This window comes from Podarcis bocagei, assembly GCF_964188305.1.
Source record: "Podarcis bocagei genome assembly, chromosome: 1".
Classification (NCBI taxonomy): domain Eukaryota; kingdom Metazoa; phylum Chordata; class Lepidosauria; order Squamata; family Lacertidae; genus Podarcis; species Podarcis bocagei.
Genome location: NC_138125.1, coordinates 11,648,834 through 11,663,822, shown reverse-complemented (window position 1 = coordinate 11,663,822; position 14,989 = coordinate 11,648,834). Strand labels below are relative to the sequence as shown.

The following is a 14,989-nucleotide window of genomic DNA, read 5'->3' as shown; positions in this document are numbered from 1 at the left end:
TCAGGTTTTGCAAGCACTCTTAATTGGTTTTAGGTGCTTTATTCAGTACTGTTATTGTGAACATAATAAAATGCTCAAATTGGCAGAAATAGCAACTCCATAGGTGAACATCCTTAATTATCCTTAACTACACTTGGCAATCTAGTAAATTTTCAAAATGCTTATAATTCAAAATCAAAACAACTGAGGCTTCTTTTCCCCCAATAGTACTAGTGTCATATTTGAGCCACAATGGTCCCTCAGATGATGATGATGATGATGTTGTTGTTCCCACCCCAAAGCTTCTATTAGTATTGATTAAACTGTCAGAGATCCTGACCCTGGATCTCTCACATCGAAGTCAGCCCTTGTCCTAACTTTCAGTCTAGCCCACTGCACCTGGGGAAGGAGCCCTGGGGAAGGAGGACGTCAAAGGGGGCATGTTCCATGCCTTGCGTAGGCCATCAAGCAAAGGCACCACCAGCTCGTGCTTGGTCAACTGCATATCGGGTTTTCTGCCCAAAGTGTTGCTTCATAATATCTGCTTTCCTCGAAGGCCTGCAGTCCTCCCAGCACCAAGTCCTGTTCTTCTCAGGACTGTTTCAGTGCTGTGCTTTTCTCAAGATGTCCATTTCTCCTTTCCCCAGGCCAAACCAAACCCCAGAGACAGTAAGTTCCTCCCAGGGCTGCCTCCGTGTTCCAGGGGAGGCTCTTTCCCCAAAGAGGACAGGGGTTTTCTGCCTCAGAGCCCTTGGCAGGCTAAAATCCAGGGCTCCTATGCCTCCCCAGGTGCTATATCAACATAGGCCACTGGTATACTCTCTCGCACCATGTACAACAGGGCTTAGGGGAACAGCCTGGTGAAGATCTCCAACCAGAAGCAAGGACCACCTTTCCCCAATTTCTGCAGAGGCACCTTATTTAGGCATCCAGTTTGCCCAAACTGTTTCCTGTGTCTCTACTAGGCTTCCCCTCCCTTCCTTCTTCCCTAAAAAGCAACAACTGGGCTCCTTCTCTGCCATCAAGCAGCTGGGGGAGAGTGTCCCACCCTTCTTCTCCCAAAGGTGGAGAGTCTCCAGGCAAAGTCCCAATGTGGTCTCCTCAGGGGTCATTGCCTGGCTGGTGCCTGTTGGTGCAGATCAGGCCTACTTAGAAGGCCGAGCACTAGCAAAGGACCGGCAAGCCCTGGCAGCTCATCACACCCACCTTACTGTTGTATAAAGATAAAATGGAGGAGAGCCTTGCACATAATCCCAAACTTCTTGGAGGAAGGGCAGGATTTTTTTGATTTTTTTTTTTAAAGAAAGCAACGCTTACACAACACTACCACACATTTCAAAACATCCTACTCAGAATTTGGTCTAAATAGCAAGAACAACCAGTTGTTCCAGCCTGTAGTTTGGAAGTTTTAAAAAGTGCAGCCTCTCCCAAGTACTTTCTTGGGTTGCTCCGCTAGAGTTTACAACGGCAATATCAAAACACTTTCTTGCCAAGATTACAGCACACGTTCCTGCATGTAATTCACCCAAATGATGCAGAAGGGCAATGCTCGGGGTCAGGAAGAAGTCAGAGAGTCACCCTTCCATTAGAAAAACAAAACAAGATGGGGGGGGGCATTTCGCAGCTGAGTAGTTCAGTACATGCTGTGCATGCAGAAATCCCCCAGTTTAATCCCTGCCATCTACCAAAGGCAGCAGGACTAAGAAAGACCCTCTGCCTAGACCACAAAGAACTGCTGCAAGAGTACAGAGCCCTGAGCCAGAGAGGCCGACAGGCTGATCCCAGAAAAGGCAGCTATGCATGTTCACATGAGAAAGAAGTTATCAGTAAACACCACACTAAATAAGAGCTGATTTCTTGAGATGTATTATCTGGCAAAATTATATTCTTCATCTATGCACACACACAAACACAATGTGCATTGCATGTTGTGACAAATTCCAGCTCAACTATGGCTAATCTAAAGAGCAGTACAGAAGTCTACTGTTAAAAGTCATTCTATAGCCTTCCATTTTGCCCTACTGGAAGGACTCTCTCAATTTATATGTAGGGTTGAGAGCACACCAGTGCAAAAGTAGCAGATAATTTGGTATGGGCATATTATTCAGCATCCTGCAAATTTTTGCATTTGCTAGAGGTCTCTCATTTGCCAGAGGTCTTCAAGCAAAGGTTAGGCAGTCATGTCTTTGGGATGATCAATTCTAGATTTCCTAAATTGAGCAGGAGGGTTGCTTAGTTTCCGTAATTGAATTCTGCTTCTCTTGGTGCAGGTTTTTTGCACTATCATCATATACGAATACTTAGCACTTGTTGTTGTTGTTTAGTCGTTTAGTCGTGTCCGACTCTTCGTGACCCCATGGACCAGAGCACGCCAGGCACTTCTGTCCTCCACTGCCTCCCGCAGTTTGATCAAACTCATGCTTTTGATCAAAGACAATTTAGCACTTAAACATATCCAAAGAGATTCATCGACATCTACATTTTGTAATCCTTAAAAGCTTGCAAGGCAGGTCAGTATTATTATGCATTCATTTATTTGAAGAACTTCTAGTTCATTAAATTCAATCCCACAGCAAGATGCAATACAGTGAGAGAACGAGAGTTTGCAGCTCACCAAGATTCAAAGATTCTCCTTCTAAGATTCAGACCTGTAAGGGGCTTGAAACTCAAAAGACAGACAAGGCACCTACAGCTTTCCTGCCCTTAGCAGGACCAAATCTCACAATTCACCTATACCCACATGGAGTTGTGTGCATGAGTGGTGATCCCCCATAGAGTTCACTACCCCTCCAGGTCTAGGCACTGCTAAAAGCCTGAAAGCAGGGCCACCTGATGCACATATGTGCATCTCATTAAACATAATGGATAGGTGTGTTACCAAACACTACAAGCATATGATAGTGGAGGAGGCTTCATAGGAACCTTAAGCCAGGTCAAATTATTCACCCATCTAGCTCAGTATTAAGGGACACAGGTGGCACTGTGGTCTAAACTACCAAGCCTCTTGGGTTTGCCGATCAGAAGGTCAGCGGTTCAAATCCCCACGACGGGGTGAGCTCCCGTTGCTCAGTCCCAGCTCCTGCCAACCTAGCAGTTCAAAAGCACGCCAAAAAACTGCAAGCAGATAAAGAGGTACCGCTCCAGCAGGAAGGCAAATAGCGTTTCCGTGCGCTGCTCTGGTGTCGCCAGAAGCGGCTTAGTCATGCTGGTCACATGACCTAGAAAAACTGACTGCAAACGCTGGCTCCCTCGGCCTGTAAAGCAAGATGAGCGCTGCAACCCCAGAGTCGTCCGCAACCGGACTTATCGGTCAGGAGTCCTTTACCTTTTTAGCTCAGCATTGTCTACTCTTGACCAGCAGCAGCTCTCCAGAATTTCTAGCAGAATATTTCACTCACTGCAACCTGATGCTTTTATCTGGCGTGGTGCTGAACCTGGGACCTTCTGCATGCAAAGCACTGAGCTATATATAGTCAATGCAGAGCTATGCAGATCTGCTTCCATGCAACTGGCTGCCCAGGCAGCAGGGAATTTTGACTGTGTACTTAGTATTACAAAGGGGAGGGGGGAGTACAACACTTCTTGAGGACTGCTTTCAGTTATAACCTCATGTTCTTGTTCGTAGGAATGAAGGGGCCTAACTATCCAGCAAAAGGCAGGCACATAATTTAAGTGAAACTCCACCAAAGTGAAAACACTCCAATATACCCAGGCTGACAACATACGCAAAATTAGTTATCCACTCTAGTTACTGCTTGAGCTTATGTAACAGACCCACATAGATCACTGTGCCAGATGGTCTCTTACACATACTACGTTGTCCTGGGGGCCGAATGTCAAGGTAACCACAAGGGGAAAGCCGAAGCAATTTATGCTGATGACAGAATAAAAAGGGCAAACATCGCCCCATCATATTCTTTTTAACTGGCCCCTATTCCCCACAAACTTGCAAAATAACCCTGGTAGCGAATATCCAGGTTATTTGCATATCATGTTGAAATTACTGGCAAAATGCAATCCTCTTTTCAAAAGACCCAGCCCCCCCCCCCACGCTTGAAAGCAGATTGCTACAACTTTTGTACCAAAAAAAATCTCCCTTATTAGGGGGTGGCTTCTGGTTTAGCCCTAAATGCTCCTTTAGAAAGACCATGAACCAGAAGATGCTAGTCAATTTGCAAATACTATTTACAATGGCATTTCATTTTTCTAAATTTAAACTCAAGAAGGGGCCTCTCCCCCCCCCATGGCTCCTCGTTTGTGAAATACTCTTCCTCCAGGGAGGCTCACCTGGCACCTTCATTGCATATCTTTAGGAGCCAGGCAAAAATGTTCCTCTATCACCAGGCCTTTAGCTGACTGAACATTCTACGTCCTTTTAAATACGTTTTTTTTGGGGGGGGGGGTTATTGGTTTGCTTTTGTTTTATTATGGATTTTGTGTTCTCGTTTTATTTTACTGTTGTAAACCACCCTGTGGTGTTTGGGTGAAGGGCAGTATACAAATTTAATAAATACTAACAACACCCAGTATCATGAAACGATGGGTGGTATGCAATGAAGTATTTTTGTTAGTGCGAAGACTTGTGGCTGTAGAACAGAACTTACCCTCTCTCTGTTTCCTCCATATGCCCATAAATCTGTTCTGGGGTTTCCACCAACCTTCAAGAGCAAATTTGGGGAGGGTGGGGGGCACACAGGGAGAAGGTGATGAAGTTCTGTTGCACAATTGGAAATCCTTGCACTAAGGGAACTACTTCATTGGATGCCTCCCTACACTTTATAATCTATTTCTTATGTTGAGCTTTTTGTCTATTTCTTTCCATTTTCTAAACGTTTTCTTGAGAGCTAAACTTTGAACATGCTGAAAATGTTAATTTAACATACTCTTCAACCTTTTTTGCCCTTTGAAAATGTAAACATGTTTCTCATTATATTATATAGTTGCTCTGCTGCAAACCATTAAAAAGAAAGCAGCTTTATACTGAACGTTGGGTATTTCTATTTCTGCAGCCAGGAGCTTGCCTTTTTTTGCTCTACTGTGGTTAAAGAAACCTTCTTCAACTCTTACTTCAGCACTCAACTTGCTGCCAGAACTGTCCTATGCATTTTCATCTAATCTTCTGTTTACTTTAAATATTGTGATTCATGTTGGGTTTTCGGTATTTTTTTTTCTTTTTCATTCTTATCCCAAATACTGCGCTCTGCTACCCCCTCTAAGGCAAGGAACCTCTGACCTGTGGGCTTCCTTAGACCTGACAAGTCTCTCCATTTGGCCCACGAGGCTGTTTCAGCCCAGCCTGCCCCACACCTGATTTCACATACTTTTCAAAGTGCCATGGGTAAGCCAAGTCATGACACCATTGTGATGTCCCACCTGTCAAACGTGGTCCAAGAAGGGCTGAAAGGGTTCACCACCCTTGAGCTAAGTCTTAAAGTCTAAGGTTTACGCAACATATTACCTAGATAATAAGGGAAACTGCATAATATTCTAACAGGCTAACGAAGGACAGAAGTAGCATAGCTCTGTTGAAGGAGGCACATGCTCATTCCTGGCCCGCCTGAGGAAGCATTTCCTTCTATCAATGCGGACCTGAAATTCGAAGGAGCAGAAGGAATCCAATATACTGGGTTTGTTTGCACATTGCGCTTGTCATGTGGTATGAACCCCAGATCACTGTTTGTTTGTTTGTTTGTTTGTTTGTTTGTTTGTTTGTTTGTTTGTTTGTTCCGCAAGCAGGAAGCCGAAAATAACAAACATCACTAATGTGAAAAAAATTAAACATTCCCAAGAAAATGGTACACCAGAAAAGAACACCAGGATCATGAAGTTAAGGTGGAAATGGGTACAAAATGTGAAAGACAGTTTGCCTGCTCAGCAGAGTGGGAAGATTCAAAGGAACGCTTTTTTGGCTTTAATCAAAATGAAATGCATCTTACGATGCTTTTATTTACATGATCACAGTTTTGCATGGGTAGGTGCTCTCCATTTATTTACTGCCCACCCCTCACCCGCCCACATCCAGTGGGTTCTCCTTGCTTACCAGGCTTTGGGAAGAAGGGGCGAGGGCTCTGGAACACTGTCCTCCATCTTGCAAGTGGGGATGGCAGTTCTTGAGGTTCCTGGCTATATGCAATTTTGCATTTACGAGTGAACCTCCCAAATCAAACCCTCGCTTAAGATGAAAGTTACCTGTACACTGTATTGTTGCAAATATAATTTGTTGTAGTTATATTTTGACATGAGACAATCACCCTTAAAAAGCACATGCATCAAGAGATTTAGGGCATACACAGCTAGTAAATAGGCACATTTAATTGTTTATTAAAAAAATACCCACTCGATGCATAGAATCAGTGAGCTGACCTGAAACGTGGAATAATCATATTGTGGCCTGATCTAATATGAAGGGGGGGGGGTAGTCCGTTCATGCCCCTCCCCTACAGGCTAGGGCACCCTATTCAACTATAGATTAAATCGGACAATCCCTACCAATTTCACCATTGACTTTAATTCAAGACAAAATGTTTTCCTGGCGTTTTCTTCGATGAGTGACAAGACTAAAGTGTACAAAAATGGACTTATATTTGAATTAGCACAGAAGAGTTAAGCACTCAAACAGCCCAAGGAATGCCCCCCAAAATATTCAAGCAGCAGTGAAAGGATACGTGGAGTGCCTTCTGTTCTGCACACCAGGTAGAGGCAAGCAGCGATCACATGGGTCATCTTCCTCCCTCGGGTTAAGTGCTTGCTCACGGCCATCTTGAAAAAATTGAAGGCTGTATCAAGGCAATGCTGATTCAGTTGCAGCTGGTTCCCCAAATGATGGATCTGCCGTTTTCCTTTCAAGAGAAAACATAATAATAATAATAATAATAATAATAATAATAATAATAATAATAATACACCATTTGCAAAGCATACTTACACTATGAATTGAAGTCAACTTGGTTGCTCTATACTTTTGGGTAGGGGGTTGTTTTGTTATAAAATAAGAAGTTAAAACTTTTAAAGCCGCTAAGTCCTCTCTCTTTCTCAGATACTATATAATATGCACCCAAGAAGGGGTTGTGTTCACTCAATATGGGTAGTATAAAGATTTTTACTTAAAACTATGTACAGTGTTAAATATATACAACACCCGAATCAATTATGAATTTCTGCAGTGCTGCCCGCAGATCACAAAGAAACCCACAAACTAATATATATCCACTTAGATAGCATAGGGTACAACGATTTGTAGCACATTCTTTCTTTCTTTCCAACAGTGGGTATATTCACAATTTTGCTTGTATAAAACTAAAGTACAATATTCATTTTTTGATGCTGCAGTCCTAGGCACTTGCCCAAGGTTAAGCTACACTAACAAGAATGAATTTTACTTCTGAGTAGATGTGCATAGCATAAAATTCATATATGTGCCAAATATGTGCTACTATAAATGATAGATTTTAAGCTGTTAGAGAAATCAAATAAGTTTAGGTTGGATGATAAATAAGCCTGCATTTCAGTCCCCCCCCAATTGTCTATTTCCCCACTGCTCCCAAAAAAGCAAAACCAGGTTGTGTGATTCCACCACCACCCATTGCTTCAAACAGATAAGCCAAAGGTTTGTTAAGAAGAGAGTGAACAATGCCCCTCAGCGTAAGGGTGCATGTCTCAAAATTGCAGACAGAAGACATTCCACATTACGTAGTTTGAAAGAAAAGTAAAAGTTTTCAGTTCACCAAAAACCTGGCAAAGCACATTCTTGCTCATGCAGGTCCCCTGACCGCAAACAAGGCAAAACCACAACTGAGGAAATCTGGCCATAGAAAGAGATGTGCCCTCTAAGTTTGCCACTGCTGTGGAAGTACTTCCTGCAAATCACATTTGAGGAGAGCTCAGCTGCCAGATTACAAAGATTAAGTTGTGGCTTCAAGAAGACGGATGCACCTTATTGCTTTGTTTGAAGCCCTTTAGATGACTCATAAGAGGATATGACACAGCTGGTGATACAGTTGTGGAAAGCATAGCACAGGCACATCATGCTAATAAACACTTCAGCTGCAGGAAACTGTGGCAAGAGCACAAGCCCAAATTGAAGGAGAGCAGTTATAGAAGAACAGGGTAAAGTAAGTACGGTATTTATTGACCGGCCAATGAGTAGAGCATAGGTTCAATATGTAAGAAAAATGTTTCTGCCATGTGTTGTTACAGGAAACATGCAGAACATTAAAGTTTCATGGGGATATTAGAAACAAATAACATTTCCATGCAGGGAGAGAAGTTTGCCATGTGGCTTGTTCAACAGTTTAAACTAAGCACATGATGACAACGCCAGACTTGTCGGGGAAATGAAAACACTGTGTCCATGTGCATTACTTTGTGCTTCTTCTTCCGGACTGCCTATCGAAGCACCTATAACACCAGGCTAAGGAGAGAGTAGCCAGCATATGACAGATAAGCTCTTATAGGGTCGGTTCATAACGCAACCTTCCATATGGGTCCTATGTCCAAGGGGCCAAGATAACAAATCTTCCACCACAACCAGTAATATTTTATATGATCTAAAAGCTGTGCTCATAAGGGCTCAGAAATCTGCTTTACACCACTGATCCTTTATACCAGGGACTATACTGGGGTTGGGAAACAGAGGCACTCCAAATATTATAGGACTCCAACTCCCATCATCCCTGACCATTGCCCATGTTGGCTGGGCTTATGGGTGTTGAAATCCAGGAACATGTTCCCTATGCCTGGCCTGTCTCGCAGGATCTCTCCAGGATTTCAGTCACAAATCCTTTCCAGCCCTACCAGAAGATGCCAGGGATTGAAGCTGGAACCTTTTAAATCTAAAAGTAAGATCTACCAGTATGCTGCATCCCTTCCCTGGATACATTAATCTATAAATTCAACATCTCCCATAATACATTCACTAGGCTTTCTCTGTCGTCTGCATTGCCTATCAAATTTGTTTGAAGAAACCCAATCCTGGCCTGTGTTATACCAGTTATAAACAGGGGAAGTGAACTTTGCCCTGGGAATTACAAATTGCATTTGATGAGACTGACTAGAAATGTGGAGGAAGACATATCTCGATTCCTGAACTGTACTAAATATTATTTGGTCAACACAGGGTGCTCAAGATCTGGCTTTTCCAATCCAAGCTGATAAAACTGTTGCCGACAAAGCTCACATATATAATTTTAATATGTAATCTAAAAAGTGCCTTGTGTACTCCGAATCAGATCAAAGCTGGTGCCAGAAACATGGGGAATTATTCATGGGACTTTTTCCACAATGAATCGTTTTGATTAAAGCCAACCAAGCTTTCACAGAACCACCTGGTGTCTCTCTCTGTATGCTTGTCTGTACGTGCATCATTTTTGAACTGCGAGAAACTAGACTTTGTTAGTGCCGTCTTCCGACATGAGCAATGCCCATAGTGCTGCCAATCCCAAACCCCAATTGCCAAATGCCCAATCTAGCACCATTTTGCTAATTAAATTAAATTAAATTGCTTGCAGATGTGCCAGCGCTGCACTGGTCTCTAACCCACATAAATTAACTATCCTGAACAGGCTGTGCCTGGCTATAATTAAAATGGGATGTGCAGGTTAATCAGCAACTATGTTTTTAATTTCCCTACAAAGGAGCATAGTGCACCCACCATTATTTTTAATTCCTAAGCCTCTTTAACAAACATAATCCGTACTCTGATCTTAACCCCACACACACATACACCAAAAGAAGTTGCTCCTGCAGGGCACAGTTCAGCTGATTCTCTTGTGGCTGCTTCAAACGTTATGAAATTGCGAGATGAAAAGCAATACAAAGCTGGAACTGGCATGCAACCAGCATGTAAATAATAATCACATACATGTGCAGTTCTATGATTCCATGTATTTTGCTACATACAGATATGCCAGGCAGCTGCAATGAGCTGGAGCTTCCCAGTGTGCATACACTACATGCACCAACAGCAGAAATACATACTATGATTACTACATTATGCCCACCAGGCTGCGTGCTAATTCCTAAACAGAAGCACTTTCTCAATACCAGTTTTGTAATGCTTAGTAAACCCTTCTTTTTTCCTATGCTCAGGGGAATAAGAAATACCGCAATTTAGCACTGGAGTATAATGAAACACTGCTTTCTTCTGTCTGGGTCTACAAGCAAAACAGTGCAATTTTAATTTTGTAGACTGTAAACTGTGTGGCAGCCCTTTGGACTAGGGGTACGGGTGGGCGGGTGAGTGGGTGGGCGGGTGAGCAAGTGAGTAAAATATAGCATGGCATACATTGAAAGTTCAAGCACATTATGTCACCAGTAACCATTTCCCAATGACGGCAAAGTGATTTTGTTTATACGAATTACCGTATTTTTCCGTCTATAAGATGCCCCTATGTATAAGATGCCCCCTATTTTTGGGGACTCCAATTTAAGAAAGTGGGGGGAGATGGCCCCCATGTTTAAGATGCCCCCAAATTTTGGACATTATTTTTTAGGAGGGATACCTACATCTTATACACGGAAAAATACGGTATGTCATCTTTTCACATCTTTTTCATCTAATGTCCCAATTTGCTCCCTATTTTCTGCTTTTGGTGTATTAGAAGTAATTGTTTATTGTTTTAGTGATTCAGTACGATGTTCCTTATTCAACTTTCACTTACAACTGTCTCCATTTACATTTGTTTTGGCAGTGTTTGGACTCCTTTACGCGTTCCTCGTTTTAGCTTGTCTTTTTTAGCTGCTGTCCAAGCAGGGCAGGTGATAAAAATGTGGAACCAGTTTCCAGAAAACTGAAATAGTTTTGCAATCCTGGCTCATGGCACACCAACTAAACAGGGCCTAAGAGAAGATCCAGGTGGCCTGGCCATCTGTAGAATCCCAAACCCTGATTTCACCTTCACCACCACGAAAGAACACTTGCATTAATAATCAAAAGGGGAGATAATTTTAACTTGCTGAAGGACCAGTACAGGCCTGCCTCATATAATGAGAAGCTGTGAAATGAATTAATAGAAACATGCTATTAGCTACCGAGTGCCGAGTTAAGACCAGCAGTGCTTCAAGTTCAGTGTTTCGTAGGAATCTGAAACACGCAACTACGTTTGCACTGTGACGGTGTGATGACACCTCAATACATCAGCACAACAGACAATTCAGCAAGACTGCAAGGCTTCATCAACAGGACGCCTAGATTAGAGCCTCCGGATCATCCTCTTCACTCCAATGAGCTCTCTCTCAAGTGGTTAATAAAGCTGTATTCCCTGCAGGCCCAGAGAGCTTCAATCTGTCAACCACTATGCATTGAAGGGTGTGGAAACTAAGCAGCAATCATAACGGGGAATTACAGCTTTAAGGAGTGACAGCACTGACAGCAAAAGATCAAGTGTATTTTCCCCCCCTGACTGGAGACCAGGGGAGAGAAACAGCCCAATTAAGGTGAGAGTCAGTAAGCCTAGAAAAGCCAATACAGACTTTTGAGAAAATCCTGTCCTCGGGGGCCATGAAAAGCGCTTTATATATTGCACCTCAGTAACTTCCAAACATCAAGCACTGGGGTACACAGCATGTCCAGCTGTTCACTGAGAGTAAGTGGGGAGAGTAATAAACTTTGACCAGGGAGGCATCCATTCAAATCCGAACTCTGTTATAAACCTCACTGGGTAACCCTGGACCAGTTGCTAACTTCTAGTACCTATTATAACCTACCTTGGAGAGTTTCCTGAGAGGATGCACTGCAACCCACAACCTTCCTGAGGGAAGAGGAAAAGTCGAAGGGAAGCTTCTGAGATGGGCCTGGGACAGTCAGATAAAATGAGAAATCTCACTGATTCCACACGCCTCTGAAGCTCATTACAACATCAGGGACAAGTTCCCTTCAGGCTCAGGAGAAGGGCAGGGGTCCATCCCTGACCTGACAGTGTACTACAGAGACACTCAGATAAAATGTGGTTTCTTTCTCACTGCCTTCCAAGTGTCTCTGAAGTTCAGGCTATCTATCAGTGGGGCAGGGGAGGAGGAATAATATCAGTGGAAACCACATACCGTAAATTTCGCTCCAAAACACGCACTTTTTTGCTCCGAGAAAGAAAGGGAAAGTGCCTGTGCGTGTTAAGGAGCGAATGCATGGATCAGAGCCATGGCTGCCGTCAGTCAGGCAAAGCTGGAGCCACTTACACGCTCTACGAGGCTCTCACTTTGCTTTCTTTAAAGCGACCTGGAGCCAGGAAGGAGGGAGGGAAGGAGAGCCATAGCAGCAAAGCCGGCAGCAGCCGCTTACACGGGAGGAGGGAGAGACGCTAGCAAAGGTCTGCGCGCTCTCTAAACAGAGCAATGAGGCTGCAGAGAGACGGCAGGAAAGATAAAATTTAAGCAACCAGCAGCAAAATAAAACCAACCTCGAGCTCTGAGCCACGCAGTGAAAACCAGGAAGTAAAAAAAGGGGCTGGGGAGGGCATGAGGGAGAGGGGAAAACTTCGCAAATCCCCCGCGTCTCAGCTGATCGGCTGGGATGGAGCAGCTTGTTTTCAGGCAGGATAGATTTGAGCAATGTCTGGGTCCTAGTGCCCCTACCGCTTTTTTGTGCTCCATTCTATTGCTGCAGGTGGCTGCTTATCGTTCAGGCTGCAAGGAGAAGCGCTTTTACACAGCTAATGGCAAATCCCCTGCAATCCAAGTCCTCCTCACTTGCTCAAATCTATTCTGCCTCAAAACAAGGAGCGGAAGGAAAAGGCTGCAAACTGTTAAATGGAAAAAAAAACCGAGGCACAGGGCAAATACCTTAAGTATACCTTTAAAGCAACAGTGCTCTTTCCCTCCCTCCTCCCCGCGGAAAAGCTCCTTGTCCCTTGAGTTCTTTTCCTTCCCTCCCCACTTAAAACGTGGTTACAAAGCACGGATCCACATGGATCCTCAGGATTTTTGCATTGGGCTACCCCAAACTCACTGTCAGATCACATGTCTGTGGCCACAGCATGAACCATAAAAATCATACATCCACTGTTTCATTTAGAATATTTTTTCCTCGTTTTCCTCCTCTAAAAACTACATGCGTGTTATGGTCAGATGCGTGTTATAGAGCGAAAAATACGGTACTTTGACTGCAAACCAAGGCTAGATGTAATTTGGGGGTTGGGGAACTGCCGTGAACAAAAGAAAGGGGACCATCCACAGTTCAGGAAGCAATTCAACCATAGAAGATAACGCTCACAGTTAATAAGATTGTTATTAATAATGATGGTGGTGATCAATCGTCTTCCACAGGTATATCTAAGGCAACGCGCAAAACATTGTAATTTAAAAATGTTTGGCATGCCAATCTAGGATGGAAGACAAGTATGAGAGTGAGCCCCGTTGTCCCTCCACTTGCTGCAACCAAAATACATATGGATTGGCTGGAATAAGAGCTCTGTCCCAGCAGAAAAATACACAGGTCCGTTGGATCAGATGCACAACCCATAACTACTAGAAACCCTGCATTCAGTGTAGTGGACCCAAGCCTGTGGAATTCCATTCTAACAGAGATTAGACAGACACCCTCCTTGCTGAACTTCAGGCACGTGACAAAAGAATTTCTTGTTCCAGAAGGCGTCTTATAGTCAATTTTCATGGTTTTACTGTCCCCCTTTCTGTAAACTGTGTTTATGCATACCACTTAGAAATGTGAATAATTAAACAGTATTAAAAATGTCTTAAATAAATAAAAGTTGCAGCAGGAAACACTGCAAGGTGGCGGTATGCGATTAAAAGTCTCAGAATTCCAACATATCTCCAAAAAGACATACAATATATTTTACCGTATCAGGTTTGCTTTGGTTTCTTTACATATTTGTGAGGATTCTTCTACTAGGATATACTAGAATTATGCCAACTTCTGAAACACCATGCCAACAGTACATCCATCTTATGCATCAAGATAGGCATTGCTCCCTTGTCTGATCCTTCCTTCAAGGCATAAGTTATTCATCAGGGCACTGAATTAGTTTCACAGCCCCCAAGCCACTGTCTTTTGCTTCAGTCATCTTCTGATCTAGAGCCTTGCTTGGAGGAGCATTCTAATTGGTCCTGTTTGGAGTCACACTTCAGAGCAGACACTTATTCAACATATATCTAAATCTGAAAATGGTGCCCCATAGGACATACCTTCTACAAAGTCCTATTAGTGAGCAACATTCTATGCCTTCAAAGATCATTTATCCACTACTACTGAAGTAGAAACATCTGCAAAGAGCAGTGTTTATTCACAATAGTCAAGTCTCTCGCTAGGTAAATCTTGCTAAAGGTTAAGTGCAACAACACTATCATCATATACAGCTGTAGACAGTTTGTCTCCACTATATAGATACCCTGGTTCAGGAATGGATGAGAGAAAGAGGTTTATAATGGGAAGCATGGATGATGGCATTTGAAATACTACTATATATGAATGCATGAATATATATGTTGTTGTTGTTTTAATTAAGTACTGTTGTCCCCAAAGTTTTTACAGATCTACTTAGCTTAGTTTTTACAGAACCACTTAGCTTGTGGTTTCCTAAACTGTAGGGTGCATTCCCCAAATGAACAGCACCAGATTATCTAATAATCTCATAATCTGAGTGCTCTATCTTGCCACAAGCGAAAACAGACTACTGGGGCTTCACATTATCCTCGTTCCCACTAATTTTAAGATTAATTTAAGTTTTTTGAATGGCTTTGCAAGATGGGCACGGTGGCACATGAAGGAACCAAGGAACCAAAGCCATCTCTTTAAGAATCATGCAGTCTTCGCCTAAAATGGCTTATCATATCAAAGAGTAAATCAGGCCCACTGAGAATCATGGTTTGCAAACCGGGAGCACACAACTTCACCTCACCTCCACATCAATTACGCCCTTCACGTTTTTAACTGCAGCAGTTATTGCAGACCTGTGGCCCTCCAGGTGTTACTGTACTATAGTTCCCAACTTCCCTGACCACTGACCTTGATGGTGGAAATAGGAACAACATATGGACAGTCACAGTTCCCCATCCCTAA

General features: G+C 43.1%; 1 protein-coding gene across 1 annotated transcript in view; it reads right to left on the bottom strand.

Annotated features, from left to right (window-relative positions):
* BRF1 (BRF1 general transcription factor IIIB subunit) overlaps nt 1-14,989 on the bottom strand; it is a 200,804-nt gene that overhangs the window by 157,805 nt on the left and 28,010 nt on the right. The window contains exon 3 of the mRNA XM_081192565.1: nt 6,645-6,818. Coding sequence (XP_081048691.1) covers nt 6,645-6,818 — 174 coding nt within the window. The remainder of the gene's footprint in view (nt 1-6,644; nt 6,819-14,989) is intronic.